The following is a 23,722-nucleotide window of genomic DNA, read 5'->3' as shown; positions in this document are numbered from 1 at the left end:
GGGTGGGGCTGAAAAGTTCCAACCAATCACACGCTTTATCTTTCTGGTGACCAGCCTCAATCCTGAAGGTAGGGACCCAGCCTTGGGTCACTTTATTAGTATAAACTCAAGTAGAGAGGAAGGGGCTCGTTATAAATAACGAAAGACTCTCTCATCACTCGGGAAATTCCAAGGGTCCTAGGAGCCCTGTGCCAGGAACTGGGGACACAGACCGAATATATAAATATATTTATTATACCACACTCTCTCATAGCTTAGTAGCAGTGTGAACACTGCTCATTTTTTGAGAGGAGAATTTGGCAGTATCTATCAAAGTTAAAATTACACATCCCCTGTGATAGCAGTTCCACTCTAGAAATTTCTCCTTCACATACATCTATACTAGGAAATATCCTGCAGCCATGAAAATGAAGGATGTAGATCTATCTCCATGGTCTGATATGGAAAGGTAGTCAAGGCATTTTGAAAGAGATAAAAGCAAGCTGTAGGCCAGAATAGTTCCAACAACAATGAAAACTATAGTGTTAACAATAACGATAGTTCAAGTGTATTGAGCATTTACCATGTTCCGGGGCTCTAAGTATTTTATGTGGTTGTCCCATTTAATTGTTAAATAACCTCATGAAGTAGACATAATCAAGAAGAGCATTCACTTTGAAAACAGAAACAAAATATCAGGAAAATAAATTTATCTTTAACACAACAGGTTAAAGTTATAACTGTGCATTCAAAGAATGAGCATGTATTGGGTTTTGGCTTCCTTTTATGATGAGGGAAGGGGGGCAAGAAGGAAGACTCAGGACTTTTCTAACAAATAACAGAACAACAAAGGGCACTATGGCCTTGCTTTGTATTTAACTTTTGAGGCACCATCAAAAATCGGTCATTTTTAAAAAATAGGGCTTTACTAATTTATCTTAGTGCTTTGATATTCAAATCATTCTCCTTTAAGCACCTATCAAGGAGTCAGCCTTAAGAAATGAAGAGAAAACGGGAAACTAGTGGAACTGTGGCAAAAATGGCTTTGCAGTTTCTCCAGCACCACTTTCATTGATTTCATGAATTTCTGTATCTGTTACAAGATTTACAATTTCACTTTGCAATCAATTTATATCTTTGTAGCTAATGGGGGATTAACTCTAAAGATTGGTGACAAGAATTCCTACTGCTAATTTGGGGGGGATGTTTGGTAGAACGAATTTTTTTGTAAGTGGTCGGTTCATTAGTAAATCCTTGCCTATGAATATACAGATAGCCATGCCAGTGTATGCAAAGTTAAGTTCCCAGATGGCCAAGAAATTGCTAACAGCAAGTTTCTAAAGCAAGGCACTAGAGAAGGGGAAATAAAGCAAACAGGGAAGGAGACTAAGTTTTCACTTTATACTTATCTGAATCATTTTTCCTGTTATGAGCCTGTATTTTGGAATTTTAAAAAATTAATACTGATATATCTCGTATTATATGATTTTCAGAAATCAGTATTAACATCCAGGATTAATACTCCTTTAGTCAAAAATGACCCTCTCTTAATAAAGACATGCCGTGCTATTTGAAAGGGATTTTTAGTACTTATCATAGTACACATATGTAAAGGTAGCTACTACTAGAAAGAGATTTAATTTTCTTTTTTCTTTTTTCTTGGGAGGAGGTCATTACAGAAACGAAACAAAGCAAACAAACAAAAAAAACCCTTACATTAAAAAACATACCTGAACTTCTCCAATTCATTGTTTCGGGATTTTTGTTTTCCTTTATATTTTGGAGGCTGACCTGTGAATACAAAAGTATTTGTTCCTGAAATCTGTACATAAGAATCTACAAGCTTGAAAGTAAAACATTTTTAAAAAATGTAAATTGGAATAAGAAAGCAAAGGAGGCAACACTGCATGTGAGTCTAACTATAAACAGGTAAGCCAAAAAAAAAGAAGCTAACTGATGTTTCTCTATGTATGCTATAAAATTATTATAAAGATAAATTATAATAATGATCATCATTTAGTCCTATAGTAGATATAGAAGAGATACAGGCTGTAGTTCCTGTTCTCAGGTAGTTTACAATCAGATGGGAAGAAAAGACAGTCACTTCACCAATTAAGTAACAATCCCCATTAAGAAGAAAAGAAGATGCATTGTTACTGAAATATTAATTCCATAGTAACTGCTCTTATAACTCCTAGAAGGGAAAAATCACTTAAGCTGGAGTGGCTGGGAAACACCTTAGTGGGGATGCAGCATTTGTATTTAGTTTTAAGGAACAAGTAGGATTTGCAAAGAATGGGCCAAATGAAGTTTTATTTTAAGAAACACTAAGTAAACCTGTGTGACTGGGCGAGTTAAGTAAGGACAGGTTGAAAGGGGCTGCAAGCCAGGCAGGTTGGTATGAGTGTTTCCAGGCCCAGGGCTTCTGACTCCCCAGCTCTGCGAGCTCAGTCTTTATCCCACTGAAAGGAGGAGAGAGCCACTGTGCACTTTGGGGCAGGGGGGTCACACGTGCAAAGTTGTGTAGAAGAGAGCACAGCAACAGGGACTGGGTGTCTCCGATGGAAGCTTTGGGAGAGATGGCAGAGGCAAGTCAGAGCCAATGTATTAGGGAGGGGATGAGAGCCTGAGCTCTGATGGCCTCAGAAAACAAAAGAGGCTTCTAGAAAGAAAGAAGAGTTCTAGTTTGATTTCTACTGTGTGACCTAGGGCAAAACTATTTAATCTAACCCTGGGACCTCAATTTCTCTGACTGAATATAGATGCAGAAGCATGGATGGTATTTAAATTATTTAAATGTGCTATCTGATAATAATGGTCTAAGAAATACAAATAAATTAAAAGCTGTTTTCAAAAAACCAGTTTCATTCTCAAAGATTTTTCACGTGCTATAAAGTCACATCAGGTAAGACAAACACCTGCGCTTCCCCCTCTTTGTAACTGTGCTGAAGTGCTAACCAGTAGTTAAGTGGCTGGATACGCAGCACTGGAGCCTAAGAGGAGATAGAGCTGCAGGAAGTAAAAGACAGAAATGGCTGCCAGAAGTAAAAACACTGAAAAAAATAAACAAATGAACCAAAAAACAAGTGGAAGGAAAAGAGAGCAACAGGATCACTAACTAGAAGGTCAACAATCTCACCACAATAACTCTGAAAGGAGCACATGAAAGCTTGAGATAAGTAACCTGTGCGTAACAACAACTTTGAGTTGCTGGATTCTCTCAAACTGTTTTAAAAGGCAGAGAAGAATAACCCACTTAGAATGATTTCTCTCAAAAGCTGGGAGTATAAACGGAGACTGAGAAATAAACGAGGCATGAATATCCACTTCTCTGGAACCCTTCATTTCCCAAAGATGCCAAGTAGACAAGGTCTGGCTGTGTGTCTGCATATTTTCTAGATGCATAAATAAACATATGCACTAAGCTCATACAATTTAAATAAACTAGTATTAGGCTAATGCATCCATTCTCAACAGGGGTGACATCACCCACAAGAAAGTCGTAACTGGTTATTGGAAGATGAAAAAAATCCATTTTTATATATAAAGCACACATGTACATACAGTACATAAACAGAAAAACAGTATCTGCGATATTAAAGTTTCACAAGGGGAGGGTAATTAGGGGAAAAAAGTGTCTAAAAAGGCTCTGGGAGCAGGGGGTAGATAATGAAATAAAAGTTGAGAAACACTGGCCTAGTGGAAATTAGGTAGCAGACCAAGAAGAGCGCCATTTTTCTTCTCCATTCCTTTATTTGGTTTTCCAAAATTAAATTTATTAAACAATATGAAAAGACTGAGCATTGATTTCAAATAAACATTCAATGTTTTCTCGACACAGAAGCATTGTAAAGTAAAAGGAGAATAATAGCAAATATAAGTGAGGCTTGTGAGAATTTTAGAGCATGCAAGTTGAGGCAACACTACGCTAATTCAGCAACAATTTACATATGGGAAAAAGACTCACTTGATGGTGGCAGAAATTCAGGATGACAGTCACAATCATCTACCTTCAAAGCTTCATCTGCCACCTACCATGAAAATAAAATTAGTGACACTTCCAAAAAAATACAGCCATGAAAAATTCAATAGCTAAATAATAAAACTGAGTAGCAAAGCATTTATCCAAGTGCCTAAAATACTCAGCTTTACCAAATGAATAAACAAACTGATAACTACCGAACAATAAATACTGAATTAATACTATCACATCTTTCCTTATTTTCCTCTCCCTAACTGAATACAGCTTCTTTGAGACTTTCATTATTAACAACAGAAGGACTTTACAGCGGGTTGGGAAAGTTCCCTTCAATGCGTACTACATATCTAACCCGAAAACACCAATTCCCTTTTTTCCCCTCAAACCCTGGAAAGAAATATAAATGTGAACTTGGTGATACCTGCTGAGCTTTGAGTACACTACAGTTCAGGAAAACTCAGATACAGGTCATCTGGGACACTGATCACAGAGCCAGGCTATAGGCTTAGAGGTGCGTATTGGTTTCGATTATCACAAAAATATTATTGTAAAAATATAAGACTACCTATACTTGAAATAATTCTAATTTTAGTTTTTAACTGAGCTTACCTTTGGATTCTGATTACCACCGTTTGCCATTTCGTGGTTAGTTTTTCTGGAATTTTTTTCCGTCTCCACAAAGTTAAGTGAAGTACTAAATGCAGGTGCTGATAAATTAGGTATGTAGGCCCTGAGTGGTAATAAAAGCAATAATCATTTTTTAAAAATTATTTTTAAAAAATTATCCTTTAAACAAAGAGGTTTCAGCAAGTATAGCCTTTTTACCTTGAAAGCAAGGTAATATTGTTTCAAAAAGAATCTCTACCTGTGAGATTGGGTATCATACATAAATATTACTTTAAATTTGGTATTAAAAACTCCAAACAGATTAAGAACAGTTCAAGAAATGTATTCTGGTTTCTAATTTTAAAATAAGTTAAGTCTCCCTGTTATAAATTTAACAGCTTCAATATCTTAGGCATTTAATCATGTGGGAAAAGCTTAATCTATTTTAACTGCCAAGTGAAAAACGTAGAATCCTGGCTGCTATTTGTTTTCTTATGAGCACACTCAAGTCTATCTGCTGCCTGTCTCTAACAGAAGTGTCTTAGCCTTTGAAAGGTTATCAGGAGGCTGGAAGCAGATGTTTCCAGGACAGAGGTGAGGGAGAGAAGGCACAGACTGAGCCCCGCTCTCTGCTGCCAGGAACCTCGTGGCTAAACTGGTGCCATTCAAGCGCAGTAACATCCAATTAACATTTCACGCCTCTTCTCCCATAGGCTTAGGCTATGGATCTCCGATATATACATATGCAAAGAGTTCAGCCAAACAGTAAGCAAAACCAATCAGGCAAATCACAGGTCGCCTGATTTTACAAACACTTTAAAAACCTCTTCTCATCCTTCCATCTCTAACTTTATTGTGGTTGCTATTATCTACTAAAGCATCAAACAGCAATTCTTAAACTCACAGAGCAAAACCATTCCAAGTAACAGCTACTGATCTGATATTAACTCACCTGCTTTCATAGAAGGCTTTAATTGGATTCCTAGTTGGTGTTCGACCTACAAAAATGCATCACACACACACATAGTAATCAGTGGACTGGCAACACATACTTTAAAAGATTTTCACACTTCTTTTAAGCTGACAGTAAGAATATCAAATTTAGGGAACTGAAAAATAAACCTAAACAATTTTACACTTCTAGATGTTTTTAGTTTTAGAATGATGTCTACAAAATGTTACACAAACCTTATTTGACATCTCATTATATGTGATCACTGACTAGATGCAGCAATATATAAATCTCAATCAGAGACAGTACCTGTCTTCAAGGAGCTCACAATCTTATAATCATGTTCTGTTGGATGACAACATCTGCTAGTGAAATAGGACTGCTCAGCTCAGCTTCATAAGACACTAACTACCCAAAGAAGAAATAACAGGAAAGATCTATATGCTGAAAGCATAGAGTGAAAGCATTCAGGTACTGGGAAAGCAAAACGACTTAGGAGAGAAAACAAGGGTAAAATGAAAATCTGGAATTCCTAGCCTGCACACTAATTTATGATGTACCTATGTATATACATACATTCAGCATGCTACAGAATTAGCCACAAACTTGGTGCAAAAACATCAAACAACTCTATTGAAGGGCCTTTTCTTTAGGAAATAAGTTTAATAATGGAGAAAAAAATCTTAAACTTTGTTTCAAAAGGCTTTACTTCATTCAAAATTTCAAGAAAGTATATTTTTCTACAGAAGAATAAATAATAATTTGTTGCTGTTTCAAATAAAAAGTACAAATCATTTATTATTACCTATTGGAATACAATACTAACAAAATTCTACATGAATAGAAATGAAAAACTTAACTGAGTTAACGGAAATAACATAAAGGAAGCACAAATCATCTGAGAATTGATTTATGGTCCTCCATTAATCCAAGAAACCCACCTTCAAAAGTTTTAAAGGGAATTCGACTGTAACCAAAAGAATCTTAGGTGAAATACCTTGCAGGTCTTCTATTTGTTTTTGTAACTTTACATGCTGCTGAATTAGATCCTTGATTCCCTCAGGGTCATTTTTACAGAGTTTTTGAGCTTTTATGTTTGCTTGCAGGGCCCAGTCATATTCCCCCAGCATAGAAAGAGCAGCACAATAACGATAATGACCCTGTTCCAAAAAGATAAATTCAATTTTTTCTCAAAAATATGCTTAAGTTCAAGAAAATAGATAAGGAAAAAATACTTTGCTTGAAAAATGATTAGTTACTTAAAATGTTACATTAGGATCCTATCAATAAAAAAAAATAAAAATGTTAACACCTCTCAGGAAATAAAGTCACCTAAATGAGTTAAATGAAAAGCTACAAATAGTATTCATAATAATTTTTAACAGCTGACTAGAGATCAGTGTTTCTGCTTAAGAGATTTTTGTACCCCCACAAAGAAAATAATTCAACCTTTATTGTACATAAGAAAGAAATACATTATTTTTATGCCAAATTAAGTATAAAAATGATGCATTATAAATAACTTAATTTTTTTCAAAATACTTTTAGGCAGTAATAGTCTCTAAGTCATTACACTCCCTACACTTCTGAAGTCAAAAGAGTTTTAGAGCTGGGAGGAACAATCAGCCTGTGCAGTAGTTTTCCAACCCTGCTGAAGAGCTCGGGCACAGATAAGGGGTGCATCTATTAATTCCATCTTTCTTAATCAGCTTTTAATTATTTTACCTCTAAGTATAGAGCTCTTGGCTTTAAGAAAAGATCCAAAAACCACTGATTTACCCTTAATTCCAATGATCAGGTTGTTTGTTTTATTGCTACAGAACCACAGTCCTGGCTGGTCCCATTTATGCATTTTGGGAAATCTTCTATATCAAGCATGAACATTTTAATCTAGAAAGCTAATATTACCAAACCTGGGGCTAACTCAGCCAACCCCTCTTGTAGCTACTCCCAAACCAAACTCCCATTTTAGGCACAGTATCACCATTTAACAAGTGATTTACAAGTGAGAGAGGCTAGAAACTGGCCTAATGCCACATTTATTTAGAGACAAACCAAAGAACTTGTATCTTAGGACTCCAGGTCCAGAGCTCTTTCCTCTTTACTACACATTTTACAAAGAACATTCTGATTTACGAGAAAATATGAAATCAGAAATGTGATCCTTTTAAGAAAGATGCGACTTTCACTAAAAGAAGCCAGAAACAACCAAAGGACCTCTGTTTATGCAGGTTCAGAGCATATATAATCCTACTCTGGTGCACCAACCCAATCTGTTCCAGGGCATTTCTTAGCCAGGCTCTTTAGGCTCAGATCAAAGATCCCAATTCAGATTGCATTTGGTTAAACGCTGCTTTTCCTCCAAAGGCATAAGATAAAGAGTTCTCACAGATACGCTACAAGACCAAAATTCTATCCACTAAGCATATATCAACTTCAAAGTTTAAATAACCGCATTAAAAAAAAAATCACAGCATAGGAAGTTATGAGAGATTATAAACCTTACCTGCTAAATGTGTAGAAAACGCTTCATTTCTTTCTCTTTTCCACTCACCTTTCTCATCTTTTACTGGGTCCTTTTCCCTAAACTCTGTAAAACCCAGCGTAACTTCTATCAGTTGAGAAAGGAGTTTATTCAGATCTCTCTGCTGAAGGTGTCTGAATGAAGCTTAAATTAAAGGTATCTCAGAAAGTTTCTTGAACCCAATTACACAGAAAGTTTTGCTCTTCTCTGACATTATCTCATTCTCTATCACATATACAGTTCATCTGACCAGCATCCCCTCCTCTGTGTGCCATTATGTCCCTACTCCACACAGTAATGCCCCCACTAGTGCCCCCGGCTCAACAATGGCTGGCAGGGTAGAAGCATAGCTGTGACCCAGGAGACTGGTCAATCCAAATGCACCACTTCCCAGGTCACAGTAATTGATCCACAGGTGGGCACATGGCTCAACCAGGATCAGTCTGAGGCACTCAACAGTCATACAACATAAACACTAACAGAGGCTCTCTCTCCACTAGAATAAACAGTTACTAGGATATCAGTTATTAGGATATCACTTTTACAAAATGAAGCCAAGAGAGCCTATGCTCTAATTACCACTTGTGGTCAAGACGGAGTAACAGGGATTGGATATTCCTTCTTGCTTAAAACAAATGAGGACAAAATACATGAAACGAAGGTTTGCAAGACACTGGATATCAGGCAACGAATGAGAGTGATCCCTGAGAGAAGAGAAACACAGAAAGCCCTATGGTTGCTCCAGCTTACTTAAGGAGAGATTCTAAGCCATAGCACAGGGAGAAGGAACCCAGGGAGAGACCACAGTCTCAGTGAAGACAGAGCCAGGAGTCCAGGGAAGCCAAGGCAGCTCAAGTTCACAGGGCAGAGGACCAGAGAGGAGAGAGCTGGACAGAGAACTCCAGAGATCTTCAGAGGGTCTCCCTTGAGTCTTCAGCTGAGTATCAATCAGTACATGCATGCGGGGCAATTACCCAAGCCAGGGAAAGAACCACTTGAAAGACTAAAAGGGAACAGTAGTCAGCACTGACACAGGGCAAGGAATAATTCCTGTTCCCACTGACCAATGCGGAAAACATCGTAATTCATGGAGTACTAAGTAGAGTACTCAAAAGAGTTTTGCCTCAGTTGTGCAGAAAAAATTAGCCCTAGACCAAATACCACTATGATATCACCCAACAAAGCTTAAAACAACACTCCAAAGAATCTGTTTCCAAGTAACTTTAATGCATCCCCAAACAAAACTCCAAAGTATTTACAGAAATACAAAAATATTAGTACCAAACAAGGTAAAATTCACAATCTCTGGCATCCAATCAAAAACTACTAGGTATGAAAAGATGGAAAATGTGATCTATAATGAAGAGAAAAAAAATCAATCAATTGAAAACAATCCAGAAATGACACAGATGATAGAATTAGTAGACAAGGACATTAAAACAGTTATAAATATATTTCATATGTTCGAGAAGCTAAGGGAAAAACTGAACATATTAAGAAAGCACATGAAATATATAAGAAATACTCAAACTGAAATTCTAGAGGTGACTGCTATAGCATTTAGATGAAAAATAAATTAGATGGAAATAAAGGCAGATTAGACATAGCAGAAGAAAAAGACCAGTCAACGTGAGGACAGAGCAATAGAATCTAGGTAAAATGAATCAGAGCAAAAAGAGAAAAAAGATTAAAAATGATGCTAACAGGGAAGCACCAGTGAGAAACAGAAAGAAAAATGTGTACAGATCTGGATCTGACCATGCCTGAAGCTGACCCCCTAGACTTTTCAATTACATGAACCAATAAATTCGCTCTTCTACTTATAAGTTAGATTTTGTCACTCCCAAACAAAAGAATTCTAATATAGTCCTCAATATTAAAAAGTTCTTGAGGACATTTGTGAGGCTACTGGTTTGTATCCTGTATAACATCAAAAGATAATGCACTTGGAAATGTCAACAAATGTCTGTTGACTATACTGTAAAAATTCTCACTCTCTGGGATACAATGACTCACCCTCTCTTAAGCCTAAAAGTACGTGTAGGACTTATATAATATTGTAAATCAGTATACCTCAATAAAAAAAAAATGAAAATAAAAAATAAATCATTTAAAAAATTAAAGTGTGTCTATGACAGCTGACATTGTACCAGTCTTCTCTACCTGGAAAGAAGGAAGAAAAAATGGTCCACCCTCACGTAGAAATCTACAGATTACCTTCCTATACAGGCTTATATCCTAGGGGAATGACTCAATAGACTCAGACTCATAAAAGAACTCATAAAAGAATGGGGACTTCCCTGGTGGTCCAGTGGTTAAGACTCTGCACTCCCAATGCAGGAGGCCCAGGTTAGATCCCTGGTCAGGGAACTAGATCCCACATGCCACAACTAAAGATCCCCTGTGCCACAACTAAGACCCAACGCAGGCAAATTAATTAATTAATTAATTAATTTTAAAATGTCTATTTAAAAATTAAAAAATAAATAAAAGTAAAGAATGCATCTTGCACCGTCTACTTTTGTTTTTGAAGTTTAAAATATCCTTCAATGAGCATTCCTTTCTGGTAAAATAAAATGATAAATGACCTCAATATACAGTTACCAAATTTTCTGAATACTTACTAAGAGTTGTGTTTTTCATCTACACAAATACTTTTGCAACCATCAAAAAAATCCCAATTTAAAAAAATAAGTGAACCCGTATAAATATAGTCAACTGATCTTTGACAAAGGACAAAGGCCATACAATGGAGCAAAGACAGTCTTTTCAACAAATGATACTGGAACTGGACATCTACATGCAAAAAAACGAATCCAGGGACTTCCTTGGTGATCCAGTGGTAAGGAATCCGCCTTCCAATGCAGCGGACACAGGTTTGATTCCTGGTTGAGGAACTAAGACCCCACATGCCGCGGAGCAACTAAGCCTGCATGCCGCAACTACTGATCTTGCATGCCTCAACTAGAGAGAGAAAACCCACATGGCACAACTAGAAAGAAGCCCACATGCCGCAACGAAGAGCCCGCATGCCACAACAACGACCCAACGCAGCCAAAAATAAAAATTAATTAATTAACTAATTTAAAAAATGAATCCAGACCTAAAGCCCTCGACAAAATTAACTCAAAATAGATCACAGACCTAAAACTCCTAGAGGATAGCATAGAGGAAAACTAGATGATCTTGGGTATGGTGATGACTTTTTAAATACACCAAAGGCATGATCCATGAAAGAAATCATTGATAAGCTGGACTTAATTAAAATTAAAACTTATGCTCTGTGAAAGAAATGTCAAGAAAATGAGAAGGCAAGCCCCAGTCCAGGAGAAAATATTTGCAAAAAATACACCTGATAAAGGACTGTTATCCAAAATATACAAAGAACTCTTAAAACTCAACACTAAGAAAACCACCAATTAAAAAATGAACCAAAGACCTTAACAGACACCTCGTCAAAGAAGATACACAGAACTTCCCTGGTGGCACAGTGGATAAGAATCCACCTACCGATGCAGGCGACACGGGTTTGATCCCTGGTCCAGGAAGATCCCACATGCCTCGTGTGCCACAACTACTGAGCCTGTGCACCAGGCTCCGCAACAAGAGAAGCCACCACAGGGAGAAGCCCATGCACCACAACGAAGTGCAGCTGCCACTCGCCACAACTAGAGAAAGCCCGCACGCAGCAACGAAGACCCAATGCGGCCAAAAAAATTTTTTTTAATTTAAAAAGAAAGGAAAAAAAAGATACACAGTGGCAAATAAGCATATGAAAAGATGTTCCACATCTTATGTCATCTGGGAAATGCAAATTAAAACAATAAGATACCACTACACATCTATTAGAACAGCCAAGGGCTTCCCTGGTGGCCCAGTGGTTAAGAATCCACCTACCAATGCAGGGGACACGGGTTTGAGCCCTGGTCCGGGAAGATCCCACATGCCATGGAGCAACTAAGCCTGTGTGCCACAACTACTGATCCTGTGCTCTAGAGCCCGTGAGCCACAACTACTGAGCCCACATGCCACAACTACTAAAGCCCATGTGCCTAGGGCCTGTGCTCTGCAACAAGAGAAGCCACCGCAATGAGAAGCCCATGCACCGCAACGAAGAGTAGCCCCCGCTTGCCGCAACTAGAGAAAAGCCCTCGCGCAGCAATGAAGACCCAACGCAGCCAAAAATAAATAAATATAAATAAAATTAAAAAAAAAAAAAAAGAACAGCCAAAATTCAGGACACTGACAATGCCAAATGTTGGCAGGATGTGGAGCAACAGGAACTCTCATTCATTGCTGGTGGAAGTGCAAATGGTGTAGCCACTTTGGAAGGTTTGGTGGTTTCCTAAAAAACTAAACATATTCTTAGCATATGATCCAGCAACCACGCTCCTTGGTATTTACCCAAAGGAGTTGAAAATGTATGTCCACACAAAAACCTGCACATAGCTGTTTATAGCAGCTTTATTCATAATTGCCAAACCTTGGAAACAATCAAGATGTCCTTCAGGAGGTGAATGTATAAACTGTAGTATATCCAGACAATGTAATATTTTTCAGTGCTAAAAAGAAATAGCTATCAAGCCATGAAAAGACATGCGGGAACCTTAACTGCATATTACTAAGTGAAAGAAGCCAGTCTGAGAAGGCTATACATTGTATGATTCCAACTATAGGACATTCTGGAAAAGGTAAAACTATGGAGACAGTAAAAAGATCAACGGTTGCCAGGAGTTTGGGGGGAAGGATGGATCTGAGGATATCAGGGTAGTGAAAATACTCTGTATGAATCATAATGGTGGAATACACGTCATTATACATTTATCCAAACCCATAAAACATGGAACACTTAGGGAGTGAACCCTAAGGACTTTGGGTGATTATGATGCGTCCACGTAGGTTCATCAGTTTTCACAAATGTATAGCCCTGTTGGGGGATGCTGATAATGGGGGAGACTATGCAAACATGGGGGCAGGGAATTTAAAGGAAATCTCTGGACCTTCCTCTTAATTTTGCTGTGAACCTAAAACTGCTCTAAAGAAAATAAAGTCTTAAAAAAAAAGAGTGAATATTTTATGTTTGATAAGTTAAGCCAGGAATAAACATTCTACATAAAGTCCTCAATGTAATTAAGAAAGTTTTAAATTTAAGATATATGAAAGATAGCATATGTACTGTGTATATCTAATGGACGTTTCAAAATAATAAACTGGGAAGGAGGCAATATTCAAATGATTAAGGGTGAAAATTTTCCAGAAATGCTGAAAGACATGAATCCTCGGATTTTAGAAGCCAAGCTATCCCAATTACGATGAATTTAAAGAAAATTCCTCAGACACATTGCAATGAAATTGCCAAATGTTAAAGACAGCGAGAAGATCTTTAAAACACCCAGGAAAAGAAAAGATTACTTACAAAGGAAAAATAGCAGACTTGTCAACAGTGGCAAAAAAAAGTCAAAAGAACGCAGACTCAAGCATCTGCAAAGAATATTATACCCTGCTGAATTATTATTTAATAACTGGGATAAAATAAAGCCATTTTAAAAAAACAAAAAAAGAAAGTTTTAGTATACTTTTTCTAAGTTGATAATAGATTGAAATAGCAAAAATTATCCCTGGAAAACCAGTATCATGGTCTAGGTTTCAGTATTATGAACTCTATCATCCATTCATTCGTAAATCAATTTATACAGCACCTGCCAAATGATCAGCAGAGATTATGTTTCAAGTACAACAGCAACTCACAATGAAAATGGCAACAAGCTCACCACCTTCAAAGAGAAGCATATCCACTGCTGGATTCTCAATTCAATTTTGTCTTTTACTTGCAACGACATGTTGTAAAAGTCACTTTACCCTTCTGGGACTCAATTTCTTCATCTATAACTGAGGCATTTAAAAGTGACTCCAATATTTGGAGGCAGAAGTCCACCTGGAGAATTTTATAATCCCCAGACTCTAATACACTCCTAGGCCATCTGAATCACAATTTGGGGGCTCTGAAATTCTATGATTCTATTCACTCTGGCTTATAAACAAATATGTGAACACTTTTTAAAATCTATAAATATTGGTAAGCCAGTTAACTCATTTCAACCCATTCATTCAACTCATTTATTAAATCAACAAATACTGACTATGAGTGCTTGCTATGTGCCAGGCAGCTCGTCAGGCAGTCCAGATTCAGAAGTGAACCAACCAACCAAAAAAACCTGTCCTCAGGGAGCTCACAATGTACTGGAGCACACATAAAAAACAACACAACTTAATTAACGTGTATCGTATGTTCAATAATGATAAACGCTACGAGGAAAAAAAAAGTAAAGCAAAGAAAAACAGCAAATGTCTAGGAAGGGGCAGTTTTGCATTTTAGTAATGTGGTCAGGGAAGGTTTCACTGAGAAGAGAACTTCCAGTGAACAATGAAAGGAAATAGGAGAGCTAGCTCAGGCTCTGGGGAAAGGCTCTAATTCCAGGCAGAGGGAAGAGCAAGTACAAACTGGGAGTGGACCTGGCATGTGTAAGAACAGTGAGGAGGCCGACGGGCCAACAGAGTGGACAAGGGAGAGAGCAGCGGGAGTGAGGTGGGAGAAATAACGGGTGCTAAAGACAGGGGGCTGGTCAGAGAGATCCTAGTAATAACTTTGATCAAGCGAAAGAACCATACTCATCCACTGCTTTATTAATGTATACTTAGGTTATTTGCAGTTCTGTGCCATTAAAACAATACCACAGTGACCAATCTTGTACATCTCACCAGGTGCAAGAATGCCTGTGGGGTACACACCCTTGGAATCAATTACGGCATACGCACATCGTAGTGCTCTCCAAGTTGGCTGTGACAAATTCACACCCCACTGGTTTACTGAGAGTTCCTGTTAGTAAACACACTACTGATACTCAGGACTATCGACCTCTAACTTTTGCTCATCTGAAGGACTCAACATCACATTGTTTTTCACTGTGGGTGTACATGTGGGTCTGCTTGGAGGCTGTCTATTAGGCTCTATTAGGTTTCTATCTCTTTACAGTTTTAATTACTTTAATTACTTTAATTAATTCATTACAGAATATACCTTTTTCTATCATCCATTCAGGTTTCCTCATCTCTGAAATGTTTGTTTATTTCATTGGCCTGTTTTCTACTGGGTTTCTTATTTATCTTCGTTCTTTGCATATTCTGAATATAAATCCTATCAGTTATATATGTTCTATATATGACAAACTATCTCCTCCCAAATTATTTCCTTCACGGTGTCCTGACATACAGAAATTTTTAAGTCTGAGATAGTCGAATTCATCAGAGTTTCTTCCTTCACTGACTTGTGCATGTATGTTATTTAAGAAATCCTTTCCCAGCTCAAGGCTATAAAGCTGGTCTCCTACAGCTCCTTCTGGGTTTTTAGGCTCATTTTCCACAGCCAGGTCCTGAATCCATCCAGAACTTGTGGATGCCGTCACCTCAACCATTAAGGGATGCTCACGATCCCTAGGGGCTGCCTGTCCTCCTCAGACACATGTGGCCCTTACTGCTGGGCTGCATCCCCTCTCTGATCATGGAAATGAAGACTCTCCTGCCACATTCCTGAGCTCTGCATAATTTTATCCAGCATTTTTACATAGATTTACATTCTGTAAACAGATTTTTCACAAAGTTGTGTGGTACTATTTGTCCAATGTAAATAAGAAAGAAACCTACCTTTGTCCAATTGTTCTTCAAAATAATAGCTCTCTTTCCATCACCAAGTGCATTTCTAAAAAAAAAAAAAAAAAGGAAGAAATATTCAAACTAAAGGCATTATATATTGTATATCTATTTAGACTATAATTTTCCATATATAATCTAGTTTTTAATTTTTTTAATCCACATAATATATGTCCATTATAGGAAATTTGGAAAATACAGAAAAGTAAAACAAAGGGAAAAAGTCACCCAGAGTCACAATCACAATTACCCAGAACAGCTACTTTTAATATTCCAGAGTACTTCCTGCACACAACTATTTACATCTTACCTATGCCTAACTTCTTGTTATTCTTTGTACGGTTTTCTTTGGTACTATTTTTGCAAGTCAGCAAGACTTCTGATCTCGGAAAATAAAACTTGCAGATCTTTCACACAACGCTTCGGCTAAGCTACAGTGGACAGAGCATGAAAGTTGGGATATGAGATGGGGATTAAGTCCAACTCCATCACTAATTCTCACTGGGGCTGTTAAGAAGTTATTAACCTCTCTGGGGCCCATTTTCTCCTCTGTAAAATGAGGCTAATAACTGTGTTCTTCCTGTTTTCAGATACTACACTAAAGCACAGTGCTTTGTAAACTGTCAGGTACTAAGGTCTAACACCCAGTCTCAGTTTCCTGGCTTCCTTACATTCAATGACCTCCTCCTCTACCCCAGCTCAGCCGCCCACCACCGCCCTCCCAGGGAACTTTCTCGCCACTCAAAACTGTTCAAAGCCCCAAATCACTAATTCAGACATCCCACGCTTTCCCCCATAACCTAGCTCCTTCTGTCTTACTTGTTCAACTATTCCTACTATCTCCTCAGGGTGCCCAACTCACTGACTTACCCACTTTCTCTTTTTTTTTTTAATTTCCTTATTTATCTAGCTTAAGATTCGTTGGCTCATCATTGCATATTCCCATGCATACAACTTCTTTATACTTCTTTGTCCCTATGGTTACATCTTGCTCTATGGTAAAACCCAACACTGGATCAACCCTGCTTCCTGCTTCCTCCATGACTACACCTAGGGAGCCAAGTACTGCTGGAGGAAATTACACAGCAGAGCACACAGGTAGCACTACTGCTCAGGATCCCAACAACCCAAAGGGGCCTTCAACATTGTTAACCAATTATTTCAGACCAAATCATCCTCTAACTTTGTAAAATGATCCTTTCAAATCTTACGTCCCTTCCTCAAACTTCCAACTCCCCCTTCTCTCAGCAGATGAGCTCTGCTTCTACTTCAATGAGTAAAAACTGGAGACATCAAAGAGAACTCGCTCTCAATTTCCTACAACCAAACTTAAAGACAAACCCACACCTGGCCCTGCCTTTTCTCTTTCACAATAAAAGTGTCTTCTTCTGGGCTTCCCTGGTGGCGCAGTGGTTGAGAGTCCGCCTGCCGATGCAGGGGACACAGGTTCATGCCCCGGTCCGGGAAGATCCCACATGCCACGGAGCGGCTGGGCCCGTGAGCCATGGCCGCTGAGCCTGCGCGTCCGGAGCCTGTGCTCCGCAACGGGAGAGGCCACAACAGTGAGAGGCCCACATACCGCAAAGAAAAAAAAAAAGTGTCTTCTTCTTCCTTATATGGCCAATTTCTCCACTTGTGCCATATAACTATCCACCCTTACAATATCAATTATCCCTTCTCTCACCTGTAAAATTACCCATTCCTTCTCAAAAATCTACCCCATCAATTTTTTTATTCTGGTGAAATGTACATAACATACAATTTACCATTTGAACCATTTCAAATGTAAAGTTCAGTGGCATTAAGTACATTCACATTGTTGTGCAACTTCCTATCAACTTTTAATATGCTCAGATCTCTCTCAAATTCAAAAAGCAAATAAAAAAATAAATCTTAAACCCTAAGCAAACACTGTTGGTAATTTACCCAGCAGCTAGCCCCTCCTCTACCTGATTACTAGACTTCCATCGTGAGGCTCCACCTCACTAGTACAAGATTTAGAGATTATTCCTTATTAGTTTAAACCAATCATGGCAATCCTACTCTCCTTTCCATTGACAGGTTTAGGGGTAGTCATGTGACCCAGACCTGAAGGGACTTATCACTCTTAAAAAGAGATTACAGGGCTTCCCTGGTAGCTCAGTGGATGAGAGTCCGCCTGCCGATGCAGGGGACACGATGCAGGGGACACGGGTTCGTGCCCCGGTCCAGGAAGATCCCACATGCCACGGAGGGGCTGGGCCCATGAGCCATGGCTGCTGAGCCTGCCCGTCCGGAGCCTGTGCTCCGCAACGGGAGAGGCCACAGCAGTGAGAGGTCCGTGTACCGAACAAAAAAAAAAAAAAAAAAAGAGAGATTACAAAAAAATAAATAAAAAGATTACAAAGAAGAACAAAACTAGGTAACTTACCCTACCAGATAGCAATACCTACTAAAAGGCCAAATATTCATTTCTTTCAATAAAAAATAAAAAGCTATCTAAAGACAGATGATCTAACAAACAGAATAGGGTATGGAAATCAGAAACAGATCCTTACACAGAGTCACCTGATCTATATGACAAAGATGACACTGCAGTGCATGGAAAAAGCATACTCTTAAAAAATGGGGCTGGGTCGGCTGAAGGGGGTCTCTTCTGTACCCCTACAACTAGTGCAGAGCCTGCTATGTAGAGATGCTCACTGGTTATACATTCAAAGGATGAGTGAATGGATGAATGAATAAATGCGTCCTCCACATCTACATGCCAGAGGCAGAACAGAGGCAGCAGCACCAAGAGGGTGGGGGGCTGCGAGCAAGTGGAGAAGCTAAAAAGGCTTCCCCCTCTCCCTCCTCCATCCATCCACCCACTTCTTGTGCAACTACTACATGCCCGGCACTGTGTTATGGACACAATGTGGACAAACTGGACACGGCCCTGCCCTCTTGGGGCTGACATTCTAATGGGGAGACAAGACAATATGGGAACCAATAACTAAGTGATTTCTAAGCCAGGTGAAGACCACAGAGGTGGAGAGAGTGAATTTTCAGGAAGACGGGTCAGGGCAGGCTTCTAGAAGGAGGTGATATTTGTGCGGAAACTCAAATAAAGGGAGGGAGGGAGCCCTGTGATGCCAGAGAAGAGCGTCCCAGGTAGAGGGCACAGACAGTGCACAGGGTCTGGGGCCGAAAGGGGGGCAAGCAAGCAGAGGGGAGGGGGTGACAGCGGAGGCCACAGAGGTGAAGAGAGGAGGCGGCAGGGATGGGAAGGGTTCCTGGATTGGGGGCCTGGGGACCTGCGAGGGCTGGAGGCGAGGGCAGAGGCCTGTCGGTCTCCAAGGGCAATGCTGACGGATTCGGGGCAGGAAAGAGAAATAAGGCTGTCTCATCAGAGCTGGCTTTGGAAGCCTCAGGGCCAGAGGCAGTACTCGGGTAGAGGACCAGACCCAGGGGAGGGGGCTCCAGAAAAGCAGCCCAAGAAGCAACGGATGGGCAGGTTTGAGGAGGTGGGTTCACTGTGGTGGGAGCTCAGAGTAGGGGATTCTGGAAAGCAGAATTAGCTGCAGGTAACACCAGGATTGCAGAGAGGTGAGAAGCGGACTGATCCCCACTCACAGGCCTCAGAGGAGCCTGGTGTGGGAGTCGGGGTGTGGGGAGGGCCCTATTCTGGCCTGGTCCCTCAGAGCCCCGCTCGCTTGCCCTGGGATAGCAGCCCCTCCAAGGCTGGCCCTGGCGTGGGGGGCGGTCTTGGGCCCAAGAAAAAAGAAAAAGAAGGAAAAAAAATGGGGCTGGGTCAACTGGACATTCATATGAACCTTGAACCCTATCTCATACAAAATACAAAAACCAACTCCAAATGAATAACAGATTTAAATACCAAAGTTAAAAAATCAAACTTTTAGAAGAACAAAGAACATTTTGTAGAGTAGGCAAAGATTATAATCAGAACACAGAAAGTGCTTACCACAAAGGAAAAAATTGATAAATTGTACTATATTAAAATTACTACTTCCACTTGCAAAAAAGAAAACATAAAGAGCAAAAAGGCAAGCCACAGAGTGTGAGAAGGTATTTGTAATACATATATTTGCCCAATGACTCATATCCAGAATTTTTTTTAAAAAACCTCCTACTAATGAATAAGACATTCAACTCAAAAGAAAAAAAATAGCAAAAGACTGAAGATTCAAACAGGCACTTCACAAAAGAGAATATCTGAGCGGTCAATAAGCATGTGAAAAATGTTCAACTTAAATCTCCTAAATCAACTTAAGGAAATGCAAATTAAAATCACAGCACTGTATCACTACACACCCAGCAGAATGTCTAAATGAAATGACACAAAATAAGAAGTGTTAGTGAGGATGTGGAACTAAAACTCTCATATGCTGCTGGCAGGAGTGTAAAACGATACAACCACGGGTGTGCTTATGTTCAGTGTGCTACAGCTGAACATAAGCACACCCTCCTGTCCCAGCAGTGCCACTCCTTCATTATATACTTAACAGAAATGAAGACATGTGTTCACAATGACACTATCTAAGTCAAGTACTAGAAACTACCCAAATGCCCATCAACGAGAGAATGGATAAAATGTGGTATATTCATGCAATAGATGAACACTTTACAACTACATGCAACAATATGGATCTCAAACACAATGCTGAAAACCAGACATAAAAGAGCACATACCACATGATTCTGTTCATATTGCACAAAAGCAGGCAAAACTAACCTATGTCCTGTCAGAAGTCAGGACAGGAGTTACCCTGGGGGGAGGAAGTGGGTAGTGACAGGAGGAGGAATAAGGGTGACTTCTGGCTTACTGGGGTGGTGATCTGGGTGCTAGCTATGGTTGTTTGGTTTCTGAAAATTCAACCTATACACTTATGAACTGTACACTTCTCAGTGTATGTGCTAAGGTTTTAGTTTTGAAGATTACAACAGTCATCCTTCTGCTGGAGGCTGTAATGTCCAGTGTGGTATCTGAATTACAGTGGCCATCCTGCCATCCTGAGGAGGCAGCTTGAGGTAAGTTTTCTTCACCATTTAAACCAGCTGAATAAGAGACTTCTGCTATTTGCAGCCAAAGAACATCTTAATGCAATGGCAAACCTCTTCTGTGCCTTACTGCCTCTCTCCCAGAGTACCTTTAACGGCTGCCTATGCTAGCTGGCTCCATTTCCTCACTCTCATTTCTCAACCCACTCCAGCCCAGCGTCTGTTCCAAGCTTCCCACTGACGGCTCTCCCTATGGTAACTAAAAGAGATCCACACAACTAAATCCAAATTCCAAATGGCTTCTCGGCAACAGGCAGTGCTGGCTACTCTTTCACTTGCTTCCATGATCTCACACTTGCTTTCCTCCTACCTCTCTGGCCACCTTGTAGAAGTCTCCCATGCAGGTTCATCCTTCTCTAATCGGCCACTGTTTGTGTCCCTCAAAGCCCGGTCCTACTTCCTCTTCTAATCTCGACCCTGCCCTCTCTAGACTAGTGGGTCTCAAACCTGGCTGCACATTAGTACTATCTGGGGGGCTTCTAAAAGCCCAATGCCCAATTAATTCAATCAGAACTTGGACTGCAGCCTACAAAACCCTCCTTGGTCTAGCCCCTGACCACCTCTCCCCCTCCCTCTCTGTATTCAGACACACTAGTAATTCCATGAACGCAACACGCTGCGCTCGCTTCGGCAGAACATAAACTAAAACTGGAATGCAACGTGCTCCTTCCCACACTGCTGGTCCACGGTCTAGAACACAGGGACTATGTCTGTTTTTGCTCATTTCTAACATACCAGTGTTTAATTTTATTATAATAAACAATACTATAATACCTATCATATATAATATTGCTATTATAATTACAATCACGTTTTAAGTATATTTACTAATATATAAATGTATATTAACATTTTCGTATTTACTAGCATTTGACCACATTCGTCCACGAAAGCAAAGTGGGCGGAGTAAATTACGTCGTGTTACTGCTCATCCAAGTCACTGTAGCCCAGGGTCCAAACACTCTGGAGGGCAGGCCTGACTTTAGCAGCAGCAATACCCTGCACAATACATCTATGAAAACAGGAAAACCCAAGAGATGCAACCCAGTAGTAAGTGTACTGAACAGAGGGTAAGAAACAGAGCTCTAGCACAGATGCCCCAATTTATTACATGTTACATGGGAAAGTGCATTTCTCCAGTCCCTACCCCTATCTAGTTCCTCACATACACTATGTTACATTTTGCCCTAAATTATGTTACGAAAAAACACTTACTTCCCCCTCCTCTAGCTTCCGTGTGGATTTGCTAGATTAATCACTAGTGAGCTCTCTCCTCTCCCTAAACTTCACTAACTTTTCCCCAAGGGAATAATAACTTATCTAATGGTGGGGGAGAGGCATCAATCATATGGGGCTTAGCCTCTTCTTTTTCTTTCTTTGGGACCTTATCTTAAACAGCAACATAACACCAGATTCTCTTCTCCTCCAAGCTTAAAGTTCACAAGGGCCCCTGTTGCCTGGTTCTGTCTGTGACATGGATGAACTAATAGTAAGTCCCTTGGCTATCAGACTTAAGGCCCCGGTTCTCCAACAACTGTATTAGTAATGGAGGCGAGACTGCATCATCAACTGTCTTCTGCTTCCATCGCTTAGCTAATTCTGGACTTGGGAGGGGAAGGAGATGCCATTAACTGACTCTCTCAAACCACAACGTATAAGTATGTAAGAACTTTGAATACCACAAAAGAACTATTTCTCCCCCTACTGTAAATCATCACTTTCAGGGCCTGACCAGACCACAAAGAAGTAACAATATGACTCCCCAAGGTTCTCCATCTTACAATGAAACAACAAAAGCAGGATTCAGATGTAATGTCAGTTACTGTCAAATATGCAGTGACTATTAACCATTGACTGAATAAACACATACATTTTAAATCAAAAGTTAGTGTCTGGAATTAAAATTACATATGCTCTTTCATCCAAGTAAAATAAATTGTTATCCGGAATTTATCCTACATATATATATATATACTTGCATCTGAGTGCAGAATGTAAGTAAAAGGATATTCCTGTATATAATTTTTAAAACTGGAAATAAGCTATATGCTAATACAAACTAATTTACTGAGTAAACTACTATGCAGCCATGAATAGAAACTAGGGTAGGTCTCTATATTCACTGATGGGCAACCACTCCAAGATTTAAACATTAAGAGAAGCAAGACGTACAACAGGGTGTATAATATGCCCTTACCCATTTAAAAAAAAAAAAAGGACATATACATTACACTGAACCAAACAAAACTGCCTTATTCTGATTTATAAAAGCAACTTCATTTGGTTCAACGTAATAAGTGCTAGTATAGTCATGGAATATCAATATCATGGAAATACACAAGGATCTAAAAGAAAGGAATTAGGGCAGGGGTCTCAGCTGGGCAAGAGTTTTCAGCTTATCCTTTAGCACACAGCTTTTTATGATGTGCATTTGTTACTGCTGTTTAAAAAGGGGACGCACCCCAAAGAAGACTGAAAAAATAACTCTTTCCTTCAAAAGCAAATTCAGCAGCTTTTAAGCAAAATAAAGAGACAGCACAAGTAAGAGAAAAGAGTGAGGAATAATTCACCAACCAACACGTACACTAAAGCTCCCCACATACACTAAGATTTTTGAAATTCTCACAGAAACATACAACTGACTTGATTTACACCTCGGGCCTCAGAGAAATTCAGAAACACACACACACACACATCATTTAAAGTCTATCCACCTGCTATTAATCACAAGTTGGGAGCTAATAGAAGGGAATATCATATAACGGGGTAGATAGTTAAATACCAAAAGGTCAAAGTAAATATCAAGTTTTAAAATTCCATCGTTTGGGGCTTCCCTGGTGGTGCAGTGGTTGAGAGTCTGCCTGCTGACTCAGGGGACACAGGTTCCAGCCCTGGTCCGGGAGGATCCCACATGCTGCATAGCAACTAAGCCCGT

At 39.5% G+C, this 23,722-nt stretch overlaps 1 protein-coding gene across 1 annotated transcript in view; it reads right to left on the bottom strand.

Moving 5' to 3' along the window:
• TTC3 (tetratricopeptide repeat domain 3) overlaps positions 1 to 23,722 on the bottom strand; it is a gene marked incomplete at its 5' end in the record, with an annotated part of 140,575 nt that overhangs the window by 90,861 nt on the left and 25,992 nt on the right. Inside the window, 6 exons of the mRNA XM_079704134.1 lie at positions 1,710 to 1,770; positions 3,947 to 4,010; positions 4,568 to 4,688; positions 5,517 to 5,562; positions 6,514 to 6,676; positions 15,742 to 15,796. Coding sequence (XP_079560260.1) covers positions 1,710 to 1,770; positions 3,947 to 4,010; positions 4,568 to 4,688; positions 5,517 to 5,562; positions 6,514 to 6,676; positions 15,742 to 15,796 — 510 coding nt within the window. The remainder of the gene's footprint in view (positions 1 to 1,709; positions 1,771 to 3,946; positions 4,011 to 4,567; positions 4,689 to 5,516; positions 5,563 to 6,513; positions 6,677 to 15,741; positions 15,797 to 23,722) is intronic.

The sequence above is a fragment of the Hyperoodon ampullatus genome (assembly GCF_949752795.1).
Source record: "Hyperoodon ampullatus genome assembly, chromosome: 5".
In the NCBI taxonomy this organism is placed as follows: Eukaryota; Metazoa; Chordata; class Mammalia; order Artiodactyla; family Ziphiidae; genus Hyperoodon; species Hyperoodon ampullatus.
Note: the sequence above shows the minus strand (reverse complement) of the source record. Positions and strands in the feature narration are given on the sequence as shown.